Source organism: Acartia tonsa, chromosome 1, assembly GCF_053477335.1.
Source record: "Acartia tonsa isolate MP-2025a chromosome 1, ASM5347733v1, whole genome shotgun sequence".
In the NCBI taxonomy this organism is placed as follows: domain Eukaryota; kingdom Metazoa; phylum Arthropoda; class Copepoda; order Calanoida; family Acartiidae; genus Acartia; species Acartia tonsa.
Window position 1 is genome coordinate 52,091,030 of NC_137260.1, and position 16,298 is coordinate 52,107,327.

The following is a 16,298-nucleotide window of genomic DNA, read 5'->3' on the forward strand; positions in this document are numbered from 1 at the left end:
TTTATTTGAATGTTTTATTTGTTGACTTTCATTTTGTTCATAAACTTTAATTTTTTACTGCTAAATATCTAATAGTATTTCATTATTAGAAAGGTATCTTTTTACATATTTAAATTACCTTTCCCAAAAAATTTTACCCCTGCCAACAGATTTCAGGGGGGGTAATTACCATCCCAAGCTTATTTTACCCCCCCCCCCCCCCTCCAAATAAAAAAGCTTGGACGCCCCTGATCTGTCCAACAACTATGTGAAGATAAGAATGGCTATTTTTAATTAATACAAACTACCATCAATATATTGTATATATATCCCTTATCTCTGACTACTGGAGATGGAATGGGTGTTTCTTGCAAAGGTAGAAATGTATTTCTTTCCTTCTTGCAAATTGCAATCAATAAACATTTATGTAATGAGTTCCACAGAAGCATACAAAATGGAAACTGGGTGCTTTAATTAATCCCAAATTAGAATTATGCCTAATATTCCAAAGATTTAAGTTCAATGAAATTGTCTTTAAATAAACCTTACTGATAAAATAAGACAATGTTTTCCTGTAAAGTATTTATTTTTATGTTTTATTCAGATACTCTCACTTCGAGACATCCTATTACTTCATGGGGCGAATCCAAAATGAATTTCTGCTTTTTTTTCACCCAAAAAATCTGATAAAAATCTACCAAATTTCAAAGAGAGCAAAACATACACACGGAGACAAATGTTTTAGACAAGCTTTTAACACTACAAATGTAGTGAAAGTATACAAATTTGTTTTATGATACAAACTATATGATCGTTTTTTAAGAAGTATAAAAAAACGTTGTCTTCCATTGATAGAAGGTTAATACGACATAATAATAAAGAATCTTTTTAGAAGTAGGCCATACATTCAACAATGTAAAAAGAAAGGGCAAAAAATGCATAAATTATATCTGTAATATATGTATAGTATAGATGTATAACACTTATAATAAATATTTGTGCCAAATATGGACCTCACATAACTGAGCCAAGTTTCTTTTTTTTATTATTGATAGTATTTTTTTATGTTGTTGCATATCTACTCTATATATTACAGAAGTTTTAGTCTATACGCCTGCCAGGAAATAAGATTAATTCTAATTTCGAACAATTTGGACCAAATTTTTCAAATACTTATTAAATAGCAATTCTTTGGGCAAAATATTGATAGAATATTAAGTCTCATGTTATATGAGTTTGAGTCTGTAATTTTAACTTCTTTAACTATTAACTTTTAAATATCTTATTTTATTGTGATTTTCTTTTTAATATTTATTCTTTGCAGTCGTAAAACTAAATACAGAAAAGTCCTTTTGTAAATATTTAAATTATCTTTAGTATTTAGGAAGTTTACGACCTTGTTATCGTATCTTCGTAACCTTGACGAGATTTCTGTTAAAAATATGTATCAACAGCATTTTTTCCTATATTAAAAACTAGCAGCTATGCCCCTAGAAAACTCTTGGAGTACACAAGGTGGGGGTGGGGGAGAGAAGTCGACGGGGCATGGACTTCTCATTTTCATTATAAGATTTAGAAAGAAAAAGAAAGGCACATTTTTTTTAGAGGTGGGGGGGGGGTTGGGAGGGTGGAGGTAATCTTCCTAAAATAGTAAAAAACATTCCTGGGCATATTTGAATCTTAACTGTGAAGGAAAACCATATCAATTCAGCTGTTAGTGAGATCCTTCGCCACAGACAAAACAGCTTACTACTTTATATAAATAATAGGATGGAGGTTTAGGGACAGATTCTTTACAATTATCTTGAAATTACTAAAATTGCCCGGAGAAAAAACATCGATGTAGACTAATATATGAAAATTTTTGCTTCGTCAAAGATAATAAAACAAAAAAAATTGCTTCCTACTGACCAATCCCCCATCCATGGAAAAGAAGATTACTAGTTTGTCCTTGCAATTAAAAGCATCTTATGAGAAAAGTTAGATTGAGGAGGCTTTTAAAATTGAATTGGATGGGTTGGGCTGAAGTTTATATGTGTGGTATGTTCTGTATCTGTTTTGTCCTTTTTAATTAGAAATGACAACTTATATTTTTGTACGTTTGTTTGGATTAGATTTAAATTGACTCAATAATTGGAATAAAATGATGCATATATTTCAATTTCTTAACACTCTTTATATGAATTTAAAAAGTATTATTTATTGAAAGTTTTGAATATTAGCGGTTTAAAATCGTCCCATATATTTGTGTTATTTAGAAATTCAATACTTTGTGTTTATGATATATTTCAAATATATTTTTTTTAAATGTTTCTGACAAAGCAAAGTTTTAGCTTCTACAACATAAAACTCTGAAGGTTTTCTTAAAATAATCAGAGTAAATTCATTGAAATTTTTGCTCCTTGACAATTAGTTAAAAAAAAAACATATTTTAAGTCCATGCTTTAAAACAAGGATAACTAAAATATAATCATGCAAAATTAATCATGCAAAAAAATCATGCAACAATGAACAGGGGATATTTATTTAATCTTAATGTAGGTATCTTAACCCTTAAAACAAACTTTCAGATTATTAACAAATAAGTTTTTAACAAAATTGAATGAGAGGACTTTTTTTGTTGAAAAATACCAAAAAATATACGTATACGCAGACAAAACTGTTCAGACTTGTATATAAACTTGACTTAGATAAATGAAGAGAAATAGCAAGGTACTTTCATTAACAGAGAATGATATTCTACAATTTGAATCATGTTTTATTTGTTTAGTTTTCAAGTTTTACACAATCAAACTTAATCTAAACTTAATCTTAAACTATCTTAATAAGCTATCTATATTTCATAAACCCCAACCCTATTCTTTAACAGGCAAAATACCAAGATTGAATACTTCAGAATTCAGCCATGCTGAAAAATTATGTATAGCATCGTATTATATCCATGTTTATACGAATATAAAAATGTACGGTCATGAAAGTAAAACCAGTTTATTCGACATCTCGAGGCTTAAAAAAGGTGGTTTAATCGTAATGTTTATACCCGCGGAAAGCTGTCTATAGTAAGATGCGATAAATAACTATTCTCACAAAAACATTATATGATTGAATTATAGAATATCTATCTATAGTCCTACGCAATGCGTGAAGAGATAAATCTATATTAAACCTCCAAATTTAGTTAGCAACCTTACATAGAATAAACTCGGAATTATTTGTTTTTAGAAGTCTTTGCTTCATAGGATACTATTTCTTTTCTTTATCTAAGCAAATTCTACATAATTTTAATTTAACATTTAGAGTACATTATTTTGCTTTAATTAAGGAAGAAAAAAAATCTTTTAAATTAGATTGAATCATTTTTCGAAATTTTTGAACGTTTATACTTTGAATTTTATTGTGCAATCTAATAAAAAGAAATCTATTACAATAACTTTACAAGTAACTCAGCTACTCTATATTTTGTTGATTAAGAATAAAAAGTCCGTTGAAACCCGTTAAGTCAATATAAAGTCAAATCAAACCTATTAAGACAAATACATATTTCGCTACTTATGAAAATACTTTATTTTACTTTACCATACAATAATGATTTAAGTAGGCTCTCAAGAAAAATAACAATTATTATAAAATTTTATTTATATGCTAATATTTAGATATATTACATAATATCATTTATGTATTTTTCTCAAGAACCAACTTTCATCAAGGTTTTATTTTATCATGTTAATTATTGTATTGTTTAGAAAAATAGTCATTTTTAGAATAAATTATGTAGTTAAACTCTGTACCAATTAAGTTATGAGATGATTAGAAAGCGTCTTCATAAGGTTTTGGATGAAGGCATTTACAATTTGAGCTTTTAAAATTCAGTTTACTAAGATGTTAATTTTTTTATCATGTAAAAATAAAACCTTGCTGGTGTGAATATAATACAAGATATAATTTGAATTAATTAAATTTCATTTTTCTTCTAAAAAATAGTGTAATATATCTCACAAAATATTCAAATACAATAAAAATTACAATATATGCACGTCACCAAACAGAAAGAATGACTGATACACCACCAGACAAAAGGACTTGGCCGGAAATTTTAAAATCTATAAAAAAAATTATACCTTCTCGACCTCCCTGTACACGCGGAGGAAGTTGAGCCCGACCAGCTTCTTGAGGTCCTCTATGGTCCACTTGCCCGAGGCGTACAAGGCAGAAACCAGCTCAACATATTTGGATACGTCCTCAAGACCACTTGGCACACTAGAAATAAAGTTTGTGTATTTTTCAAATTTAGCTTAGAGGATTTTTGTAAAATTAATAATCATTTTTATATTTTTTTTTACAAGAGCCTTATAGGGGCTAATTTTAGGGCTGTCATATTAAAGCTAAGTATAGTTAAAAGGCTATAAGTAAATAAAGATCAATAGAAATCAAGAAGTGCGGTGCAGATTTTATTTTTCCATAAAGTCGTGCTTTTGAAGATTTATATTAATACTAATAAAATTCAGATATTTTTTCAAATAATGATAAAAATCTACTTACGCATTGATTCCGTCATAGCTTGCACCAATTCCTACAGTATCCACTCCTCCCACTTCGCGGATATGGTTGATATGTTCTATAAAATATATATAATATGGCGGGTGTTCTACTTTAATTCCTACAGTATCAACTCCTCCCACTTCGCGGATATGGTTGATATCCTTATAATAAAGTAACAGGATGTTTGTCTGTGTGTTTGTCTGTATGTTTGTACTGAAGGATCTCGCTAACCGCTGAACCGATCGGGTTCTCCTTAACAGGGTAGCTTGTAATACATCCCGGGAAGGTTTATAACTTTTTTGGGGGAGGGTACCACCACCCTCCCAAAAGAAATCGCCCCTAGAAAAAAATACCCACCCCACACAAAAAAATTTGTAAACTTTTTTTGAATCTAAAATAAAAAGGGCTTTTGGATTCGCATCCCCCCTCTTCAAGTGCTCCTAGAGGCCTCTAGGGGCGTAGCCGCTAGTATTCGATAAAATAAATATGAATATGACAGGTGTTCTACTTTAATTCCTACACTTCGCGGATATGGTTGATGTTCTATAAGATATATATTCATATGGCACGTGTTCTACCTTCTTTTTAAATTGTGACATTTTTGTGTTTTTTTTCTAACAATTTACATAATCTTACGTGCATTACATGCTCCTATATCCTTCAATTTATTATTGTATACTTTCTTTTATGTATGTGTATTGTAGTTAATTGTGTAAGATGTACTTTGTGGTAGACAATAGGTAATGTATGCCATACAAACCACTACACTTTATCAGGGATAAAGAGATGAGTAAATGTACCATTAATAGGCTAGTTAATGATGATAGTTTAGGCTATTTGTAGCATATGATAAAACTGTCATGAATGTAATTACCAAGGATAATTAACATTGGGGGAGGGGAAGGGTTTAAGCTTTTAGAACCATGGGCCGCAATGTAAATAAAATTATGAATTTGTGGGTAAAATTTAAGATGGATTCTTTTTAAAGGGAGAGGGGATCTATTCAATGACTTATACCTTTATCCTAAATTTTTACGCCTTTGGATATTTATGTATTTTGTCACAAATATCCATACATTGCATTGTTTGGGATAAATATAACAAAATTCGACGGACATTTATTGACATTTAAAGTAATTTAAATAAATGCTTAAGTTGATATATATACGTCAATTGTTTTGTCCGTCCCAAATCTGGATCACACTCCCCTTCTTTTTCTTTGGTTTAAAACTTCAGGAACTTTTACTTTATATTGATTGGGAAGTAAAAAACTGTCCAAACTATTCTTACAATAATTTTCATATAGGGAACTTTATCTATTTTGATTAGCGTTGTGTATCATTTAATCTGTCATAGTATTAACCCATGACAAAAATAAATGCAGCTTTATGCTTATATCATCGAAAAAATTCACGAGAAAGGTTATGCCTTCCCAAGTAAACGGAAACAATTAGATCCAACAGCAGCGAAGCTTTCTAAATCTGTAGAATGTCTGGGTGTTAATAATCGTGTTCTTGTGAGATTTAGTTCCCTAATGAATTTAGGCATTTCTTTTTTTTTGCAAAATGGCTTCGTTGAAGAAAAAAAAATATTCCTCGACACGTATTTTATATTTGTATCAAGATTTAAATAATCGCCCAGGATTTTAAACTAAAAGACACTTTCTTCCTCTCTCTCTCACACACACTCCCTCGCCCCCTCTCTCTCTCTCGCACACACACTCCCTCGCCCTCTCTCTCTGTCTGTCTCTCTCTCTCTTTCTTTTTCCCTAATATACAAACACATTGAGCTAAATCACTTGCTATTTGTTATCAGATTTATACAACATTTTAGCAGAATAAACATAAACAGGTGTAAAATATTTCCCATCATAATATATTTGTGAGTGTCAAAGCTACTCTATAACTCAATTTGTCTGTCTGCCCGTCTGTCATAGATGAATGTTGTTAACTCGGCTGTTATCAGATATAAATATATGATTTGGCTGATAAAAGATCATCTACTCGTTCTACGCTTAATTTCATTCGAAAGTTTGTCATTGATACTCTCTAGTACTTCAAATTTCTTCAGGAAAGATGAGTTTTTTTCTTCGGATCATTGAAAGCTGCTAAGCTTAGGTTTTATTGATTTTCCCACCCTAGTTTTAACTTCTTTTTCAATTTAATTCTTCTTTTAATACAAAAGTACATTAAGAAATTAAATTTTTTAATTTGACTCTTGATATTTTAATAAGATTAAGTTTTAAATTTAATTATTTCTTTTCAATTTTTTGTTGAGCAGCAGTTTTTTGATTGAGAAAATTGAACATGATTGGTTTCTAATTCTATTTATCTCGAAACAAGGACTATAACGTCGAACCGCAGCGAATCTGTTTGAAATGATAAAATAAACATAAGGACGTGTTTTTTAACTAGGATTCGAACACATTACTACAAGATTTAAATGAGCTTGAAAAAAATAAGGTTATTCTATCAAAAAAGAACAGAGATTTCTAAATTATACCACAATTTAAGTACCAACATTCAGACAGAACTTGCTATACGAATACTTATAGAGAAGCCTTACCGCTTTAAAAAATCCAACCTAATTTGATTTTTCTTAAGAAGCGTTTTTATTAAAGATAAACTATAATTTTATGTATGTAAATTTTATTGAAAATACATAAAAAGAAAGATACCAAGATGTGGTTTGTAGGCATTATATACAGAGTACTTCAGAGATATTAAGAGAGTTTTTATGTGAGTCTAAAACCTAACTGTTTTAAAAATCAGAGAAAATGGCATAAAACTTCAAAGGGGCCAATAAAAGGTTTCTCTAGAATCATAAATCATAAAAAAGAGTTTCCATTTAACATAAATATGATTACATAGAATTAATTTCACCAGAATAAAGGGATGGTCTCAATAAAATGTTTTTTTTTTTTCATTAAAAGATCTATTTAACGATAAAAACAGTTGTATAAAAAAATCCACCAAATTCAAGAGACAGTGAATCTATGTACTTAAAACTATTGTAAAAAGAAAAATCCAGTCATTTTACCCAATTAAATCAGTCAGGCGGACGGGCATACCTCCAATAGAGAGCAACAGCGCTTATAAAAAGATACTTACTTATTACATCTGTAATGGAGGAGACATTAGAGCAAGTGATGAAATAAGAGAAAAAATTTATCATCACTAAACCTCCTTTGGCAGCCTAAATATAATTATAAATTACAATTTATCAAGGCTAATTTCATTTGATACTGATATTAAAATCTGAAGTAAAAGATACAGGTACGTTTTAGATTTTAAACATTTATAAATATTCATGTAACATTCTGTTTTAGAGAATTTTCAATTTACAAGAATTTCATTTCTTATTTAATGTTTAAAAGAAACTTTTCTAACGAATAAGATTTAATAAGAATTTAAATAACATACAACTTAAACTTTTTAAAATTGTTTCATTCAAAACAATTTTAAAACTCTTAATTGCTTTATGTAGAAAACAAGTATGTTAATATGCAAAAGTAGTACAAATTGTTATTTGGACTGTTTACAAATAATTGGAAACAATATTATGGAAGACCGTATTTGTTTTGAGAAGTAATAGAAAATTGGCAAGCCTTAAACTGCTAGATTCAGAACATTTAACGCCAAATAATAAATTTGTTTACAGTGAATCCCTGTTATAGCAGTAATGAGACTAAAGCATTTCCATATTGTGTCAAGAATAGTACGAAGTTAAAATCTTACCAATTTCTTGATAACTGAGTCAGGTACATTTCTGGTGGAGTTACACAGTGATTGAGCAGAAGAATGAGAAAATATCACAGGGGCGCCACTAACTTCTATACTATCTACACTTGTCTAAATATAAGAATAATAATATTAGAATACGACACAGGTACTACACTAACTTCTATACTATCTACACTTGTCTAAATATAGGAGTAATAATATTAGAATGTGACACAGGTACTACACTAACTTCTATTATGACACAGGTACTACACTAACTTCTATACTATCTACACTTGTCTAAATATAAGAATAATAATATTAGAATATGACACAGGTACTACACTAACTTCTATACTATCTACACTTGTCTAAATATAAGAATAATAATATTAGAATATGACACAGACTTATATTACAGGACTACAACAAATACTTTAGACTTAAGAAAGGCATTTGACTGTATAGTAATTGATTTTTGTAATTACAGCATCATATTATTAACAAGTTTTCTTAGAACCTCTCATTATTTTTAACTTTCAAACTTTTTTTTATCTCATGTGGGAAGCTCCTATCCTTAAGAGCATTATACGTTTGGTATACTGACCCTGCGGGAACTCCTGTTCATATTTTGACCTAACCCATAACCTTAATCTAACATCTAAAATTCTTTTCGTTCATATTTTATCAAATTGAAACTCTTACCTGAATGGAACTATGAGACAGATCAACAATTATCCCAAGTCTGTTCATCTCTTTTATCACAGTCTAAAAAATTACAAAATTTAAATTGCTAAATCTAAATACAAATTTGTACTGTATGTGATCTAAAAAAAGAAAATACTGGTTTAGGTTTTGATGCGCTTGTCTGAGAGTTAATATAAAATTGCCAGCTCATGACAAATCTATTAAAGATTTAATAACTCATGTCTTTTGATGTAATGACGCTGTATTCACTTTTGAAGCGAAGGTACTCTATAATTCATTATAGGTACGCAAATAAATACGTCAGTATGCAATAAAAAACATTATGATAAAATGCTCCCAGCTCATTTAGGAAATTAACCACAGAAGTTTCCTTATCGTGTCTGTCCATTAGTCTTATAGATATAGGGGGTTTAAATCTATTTTAATAATTCCTATTAGTTAATATTCTTGATTACATATCATATTATCTCAAATATAAAACATCATATATACTTTTTACAACATAAAATTTCTTTGAAATCTGAATAAAAATTTGTTCTCCATATATTAAATAAAGTATGTGAGAGCTCTGAAATTCTTTTCAAGGCATTCATTCATGTAATCAGAACTTCATTTTCTTCTCAAACTTGCTTCAAACAGAAAACTTTGTTGTTCGTTCCACTAGTCTCAGTTTCAAACATGAGGTATAATACACCATGTATATTTCTATAGTTGAATAATCATGTAGCAAATAAAAATAACTTTTTTAGTCTTAATATTTTCTCATTTTTCAATAGGATACATATTTCTCACTTGTTGGTATTTTAATGTAAGTTTAACCCTTACAGATCGGGGGGGGGGGGGCTCCAAGAGCCCCCCCCTCTAGTTTTTTCAATCTCATTTTTTTTGTAGGTAAGATGGAGTGCTGTGACTTCATGACTTTTTAAGTTTAGTAATTATACGTCGGCAAGAGTTGATTTTATTAGGATATCTGGTCTGTGTCGGTCGTGGTGTCCGGTCAAAGTCGGTTGGATAGCACCAAAATTAGAAAAAAATTCTAAAAAAATCTTAATTTCTACATTATGACTTTTGTGTATAAGGAGAAACCTAAAAATTTTTTGGTGAATACTTAGATATCAATGACCTTCTGAGAAAAAATGTGTTATGACCGTTTGACCGCTCCCTGACCGACTTTATGACCGATTTTTGTCCGGCTTTTACTACAGACATATATCATGAATATCGTGGCTTCTATTACAGCTAGAGTCCTATAATTTTTTTTGGTAAATCCTTGAGCAACATCAAACAGATAAAAATATTAATCGGCGCCGCCAACCGCCGTAACCGCCGAAAATGGCGGTTTCCGTTATTTGCCGTTTTTTGGCGATGATCAGAAAAAGTAATTTTTTTGTTATGAAAAATAAAAGTTCGTCCTAAAATTTGGTCATCCTAGCTGCAAAATTGGCCGCTCCACAGCTGTTTTAAAATTTAGCGGCTGGCCGCTAAAAAGCGGCTAAGGAGCGGCCTGGCTGCTATGACTAGAAAAAGTAATTTTCTCTAAAAATACACATGAACCACCAGAAAAAAAATTGCGTCTTTATCTGTAACAGGAGCCGAGATAGAGGGGGGGGGCTCTTGGAGCCCCCCCCCCCCCCCCCCGATCTATTAAGGTGGGAATTGGGGCCCGAGCTGTAAGGCTTAAACATAGTTAATTAGTAGATAACTACTGCATTTTGTAGAGCAAAACTACTCTATAACTTCTGTTACTTGATGCATATCTAATGAGGGGGGAAAAAGAACTTTTAAAAATTAGAAAGAAAAGAAATTTTGTTAAATTCTAAAGATTCTGATCTTGATACTGAATTGTAAACATTATTGAAAGACACAAAAACTAATTTTTGGACTAATATTCCATCAATCAATCAACAATTAACGAGAGTATAGTTCATAAAGTAGGATTCATGAAAAACTTTCTAAAGTAGAATAATTGATATTCTACCCTTGATGGTGAATCAGACATAATAATTCGTCCAATTAATGAACTGAATATCTGGTTGCTCTATTTTCATCAGCAGAATCTTGAAGCTTTTTATAGTGGCTATACTGACTTGCAATTGGTCAATTAAAATGTCTACTGGCCTGCTTCTATAACCTTGATTTTTTATCTGAATGTTTCGGGTATTCGAATGGTTTTATTATTATTTGGATCTTACATCAGATTATCATGTTTTCTGATAAAATGGCACTTTTAACGGGCTAAAATAATTACCCTCCCATCTTCTGAATGACCAATAAATGACAAGGGAAATAACAACCTAAATGGACGACAATTTTTCCCCTATCATAATATCCACATATATTCAACATCTATATTCCATTGGTATTTGTGTTTCTTACCTTTCCAAATTGAGTTAGACCATTGTGCACTGGTTTAGCTCCCACCCGGTCAACCAGGCTTGAATCAGCCCTGAAAAAAATGAAATAATATTTTTTGGAATCCAATTAAAACTAACAGTTTAGGTACTCTTAACTCTTTTTGTTTGTCTTCAAAGCATAAAGAGTCATTTTTATAATGAAATTTTATTTGCTCAGCTGATGTTAGAGCTAAACGGCTGATTTTTTTGGTGAATAAATAACTCTAATAATTTAGAACATACTCTAGATCTCACTTTGTCAATCGGGTAATCAAAAGACAATCTGATGCAAAAATCTTGTCTACTATTAAATATAAACTTAAGTTTCTTGTGTAATTTTTCATAGAGAACATTTACTTCACAATTCAAGAATGTTATCATCCTTGTTTTTACTAAATAATTTTTAAAAAGCTTACCATGGATTATTGCAGTTGTGAGTGAGTGCAAGTGATCTAACTCCCAACCTTTGGTACATTCTGAGCACCCCCAGGCTGGTGCCTATACTGTGCCCGGACTCAACAGATATCAGACTTGCTATCTTGCCGCGCTGATGGGCACTCACAAGTTCTGAAAAACAAAGACGACATTAAAATAAAGGATTAAGCATTAAGATATATAAGTTTTCCGGAATTTTAAAGTTAGGGGGAGATTTGAAATCTGCATCAAATTTTAAGGATTTTTTATAAAATTCGTTTTTTCTATAATTCTTTATCTAAAAGCGGAAATGCATTTTAAGTTAATTAATTTTGACCAATAGAATAGGTGGATTTTAAACTACCTGCGCTCTAATTGGTTGAATGATGTACGACATCCAATCAGAGCGCAGATTTTTTAAATCCACCAATCACAGATGCCAAAATTAATTAACTTAAAATGCATTTCCGCTTTTAGATAAAGAATTATAGAAAAAACGAATTTTATAAAAAATCCTTAAAATTTGATGCAGATTTCAAATCTCCCCCTAACTTTAAAATTCCGGAAAACTTATATATCTTATTAAGCATGGCGATTACAAGAACAGATCTATAGTATAGATGTATATACAGACAACTACCTCCCTTCATTTTTTAAAGATCTCTTTCGTCTGTTTCTAAATTATTTTCTGCTACTTGGCTGTGTTAAAATAAGTGACACCATTGGTTGATTTTCAATGACCCAATAGAAAGGTTGCACAAGGTGGTTGCGATTGGGTGATACAGTTATTTAACCCTTTCTCCCTCTAGTGTTTTACTCTAATATTACAAGTATTTAAAGTGAGTCTTGTTATATTTTAACTGATCTTCAAACAAAAATTATTTTTCAAAATAAAGATTGAATAAATATCTATTGTTAAAATAGCTGAAAAGCAGTTCATCATACGAATAATATCCCCCAATTTCCGCGTTGTTTATGGAAGTTGTAAAATTTGACTTGATAAATCTGTTTTAAAATTTATGGCCATATAAACTCTGGAATAAAGTATAAACTAGGAGTTGAAACTGTTTATGTCCTCAACAATATTGTCAAAATAATAGTTTTCTAACTTTATGCCATTATTTGGTTTTAAATAATTTCTTTATTTTGTAAAAGTACTATGAATGGGATATTCTTATGCAAGTATATGGTGATATAATTTACAGATAGACCTCTAGATGTATGTTGATGCTGCCATAATGTTTTATAACCAGATAATGTGATATTTACAATTCTGCAGGATGTGGACATTGTCTTAAACTAAACCCAGGTTTTATAACATTTTTCCAACTTCATATTTTGACATTAAATGTTACAAAAAATCAGAAGCTATATAATCATGAAAAAAAGTTCATATATTAATGCATTTTTCTGTCATTGTAAGCTATTTTACAAAAACAAGAAAAAATATAGTTCTATACAATTTTCCATAAAATGCCTTTCTAAACAAAATAGATTTTTTAAAATTTCATCAAAATCTATGACATTAGTATTTTTATTAACTGCTTTGATTATGTTATAAAAATCGGATAAGAGCAAATATGTGGGTAAAAATCATAAACAATAACTGATCAGAAAAATTCTGTTAGAATAAAACGCATTTCTTATGACAAAAATTCAATTTAGTTTTTAAAGAAGGAGATAATAGAATTTTTGTTTTTAAAGACTACATAACAGTTTCTTAACTCAAAATTAGGACCGCAGTTTTCATTTTTTTTGGAAGAACATAAAAGTTTATTATTTTGAACTTCCGCTAATAAAATTAATCTTTCCATCATAATGGTGTATGTGGCTTATCTAAATATTTAAAAATAATATAGATAACGATAACTATTTTTAATGGATAAAAAAAAGAGAGAAATATCAATAGGAATGAATACATACAAGATATATGAAAACTAGATAAATAAATTTAAGAACTGCACACCCTCTAAAATGGCCAAAGGGAATGTTCTTTTCTAAGATAAAGAAAGAAATATGGATTGTGTTAGAATTTTGATTTCTTTTTCTCAACTTACTTCTTCACAAAGTTGACTCACTCTGATCTTAGAAAAATAATTGTTAGAATCCAATTTAGGTTCCTATTTAAAAAAAAACAGGTTTTAAAGGAATATTAAATCAATGTGTCCAATTGAGAATTTTAAAGATTTATTTAAATTATTAAGCCAAACTTATTATTTTATGGATGTACTATTCTTACACATGCACATAAAATTATAAGAACAACAGAGATATAGGGATAATTAATCTTTCTCCAGTGTAAAATTTATAAATTCTAATAAAAATTTGACTTGAGTAAAGAATAACAAATGAATATTACAATAAAATTTAAATATCTATAAAACATAACGACTTTTCACATACACACACACACACTGGTGTGATGGTGATAAGTTATACAACTTCTGTCTTTCATTCCCTCCATGGATATCCAGATACACACACACACACAAACACATACACACACACACACACACACACACACACATATATAAACTTTTCTATTCATAAACCATTCAATTCTCATTCAGCCACACAAAACACACACACACACACACAAATATTTGATCCATTTACTTACATAAGGCATATTATTATTAGCAGCTTAGCTACTCTATAACTACAGTCGGTCCGTCTGTTCGTCACGCTGAAAAATTCGTAAAGGAACTGACAAGAATGAAAGATAGATGTCTGATTTTTCTGGTTTAGATTCTCAAAACCTATGAATTTACCATAAAGAATACGATTTTATCCAAATTTTTTTCTTTAATTTAGAAAAAGTATTCTCGTTAATTTGAAGTGTCTCTTTTGTGCATATATGTTTTTGTGTTTGCAGTGCAAATTTGGAACATTCTTGATCTTGTTTGATATATATATTTATGTAAAAGAATTCTCCACATTAAAAAAATTCTTGTAATAAGAAAAATAATTTATATGTTTTTCATACTATTTTTGTTGCAATTTTTAGATATATATTATCTCATTTTAAAAAATGTATTAAAAGGGACGATTTACTTGCGTTTGTTCAAATTCGCACTACAGTTCCTAAGATCTTAATTTACCTGTGGATGTTGTGACAAACTGTAGATGAGTGTTGTATTGTTCTATAAACCTTTTGATAAGGTCAATTTGTTCCAGAGTTATCTGAACAGCGTCCTTGTGCTGGGACCCACAGGGGGCATAGGCTACCCATAACTACAATGAAATATATATTATTATTATTTTACTCAAAGTAAGATTAAGGATGGTAAGGATATTCGTCAAACTTATTAGATTTTTAAGTATTTTAAATTGGAAAAAAATGTGAAAACAGAAAATTAGATTACAACTAAACTTACATGTTACATGTTTTAATCTTTAGAATTCGATTATTAAGAAATGTGTATAAAGAGTCGCAAAATCCTGTAAAGGTAAATAGCAAGTAGTTACATTTAACATTTAAAGCTCTCGTAAGATTAGCTTTCCTGTATCATCCTAGGTATGTCCGTGTTCTTACCTGGGCACCTAATCCATCCTGTACCAGCCTAGGTATGTCTGTGTGCTTACCTGGGCACCTAGTCCATCCTGTACCAGCCTAGGTATGTCTATGTGCTTACCTGGGCACCTAGTCCACCCTGTACCAGCCTAGGTATGTCTGTGTGCTTACCTGGGCACCGAGTCCACCCTGTACCAGCCTAGGTATGTCTGTGTGCTTACCTGGGCAATTAGCCCACCCTGTACTAGCCTAGGTATGTCTGTGTGCTTACCTGGGCACCTAGTCCACCCTGTACCAGCCTAGGCATGTCTGTGTGCTTACCTGGGCACCTAGTCCACCCTGTACCAGCCTAGGAATGTCTGTGTGTTTACCTGGGCACCTAGTCCACCCTGTACCAGCCTAGGTATGTCTGTGTGCTTACCTGGGCACCTAGTCCACCCTGTACCAGCCTAGGTATGTCTGTGTGCTTACCTGGGCAATTAGCCCACCCTGTACCAGCCTAGGTATGTCTGTGTGCTTACCTGGGCACCTAGTCCACCCTGTACCAGCCTAGGCATGTCTGTGTGCTTACCTGGGCACCTAGTCCACCCTGTACCAGCCTAGGTATGTCTGTGTGTTTACCTGGGCACCTAGTCCCCCCTGTACCAGCCTAGGTATGTCTGTGTGCTTACCTGGGCACCTAGTCCACCCTGTACCAGCCTAGGCATGCCTGTGTGCTTACCTGGGCACCTAGTCCACCCTGTACCAGCCTAGGTATGTCTGTGTGCGACCACTTGCTTTCTGACCAAGGTTTTTCGTTACTCAAATCCATAGAGAAGTTGACCTTCCCCAGCTTGTTGTGAACAAACTTCCGAATATTCCAGGCCAAATCATTATGACTAAAAAAATAGATAATTAACTTACAGTTAAATTTTGTATATCAAATTCAAAATTGTCTGCATCAATTACAATTAAATCAGCAATCTACAGTTTTGCTCTAGTCTTTTTAAATAAAATTTTAGTTTCGAAAAAACTTTAGCATTTTGCCTT

The 16,298-nt window shown here is 31.1% G+C and overlaps 1 protein-coding gene across 1 annotated transcript in view; it reads right to left on the bottom strand.

Annotated features, from left to right (window-relative positions):
• LOC145331027 (uncharacterized) overlaps window positions 1-16,298 on the bottom strand; it is a 140,387-nt gene that overhangs the window by 12,798 nt on the left and 111,291 nt on the right. Inside the window, exons 18-26 of the mRNA XM_080175629.1 lie at window positions 15,991-16,147; window positions 14,857-14,989; window positions 11,758-11,908; window positions 11,325-11,394; window positions 8,946-9,008; window positions 8,256-8,369; window positions 7,629-7,713; window positions 4,519-4,594; window positions 4,098-4,236 (exon numbers count right to left, since the gene is read on the bottom strand). Coding sequence (XP_080031755.1) covers window positions 4,098-4,236; window positions 4,519-4,594; window positions 7,629-7,713; window positions 8,256-8,369; window positions 8,946-9,008; window positions 11,325-11,394; window positions 11,758-11,908; window positions 14,857-14,989; window positions 15,991-16,147 — 988 coding nt within the window. The remainder of the gene's footprint in view (window positions 1-4,097; window positions 4,237-4,518; window positions 4,595-7,628; window positions 7,714-8,255; window positions 8,370-8,945; window positions 9,009-11,324; window positions 11,395-11,757; window positions 11,909-14,856; window positions 14,990-15,990; window positions 16,148-16,298) is intronic.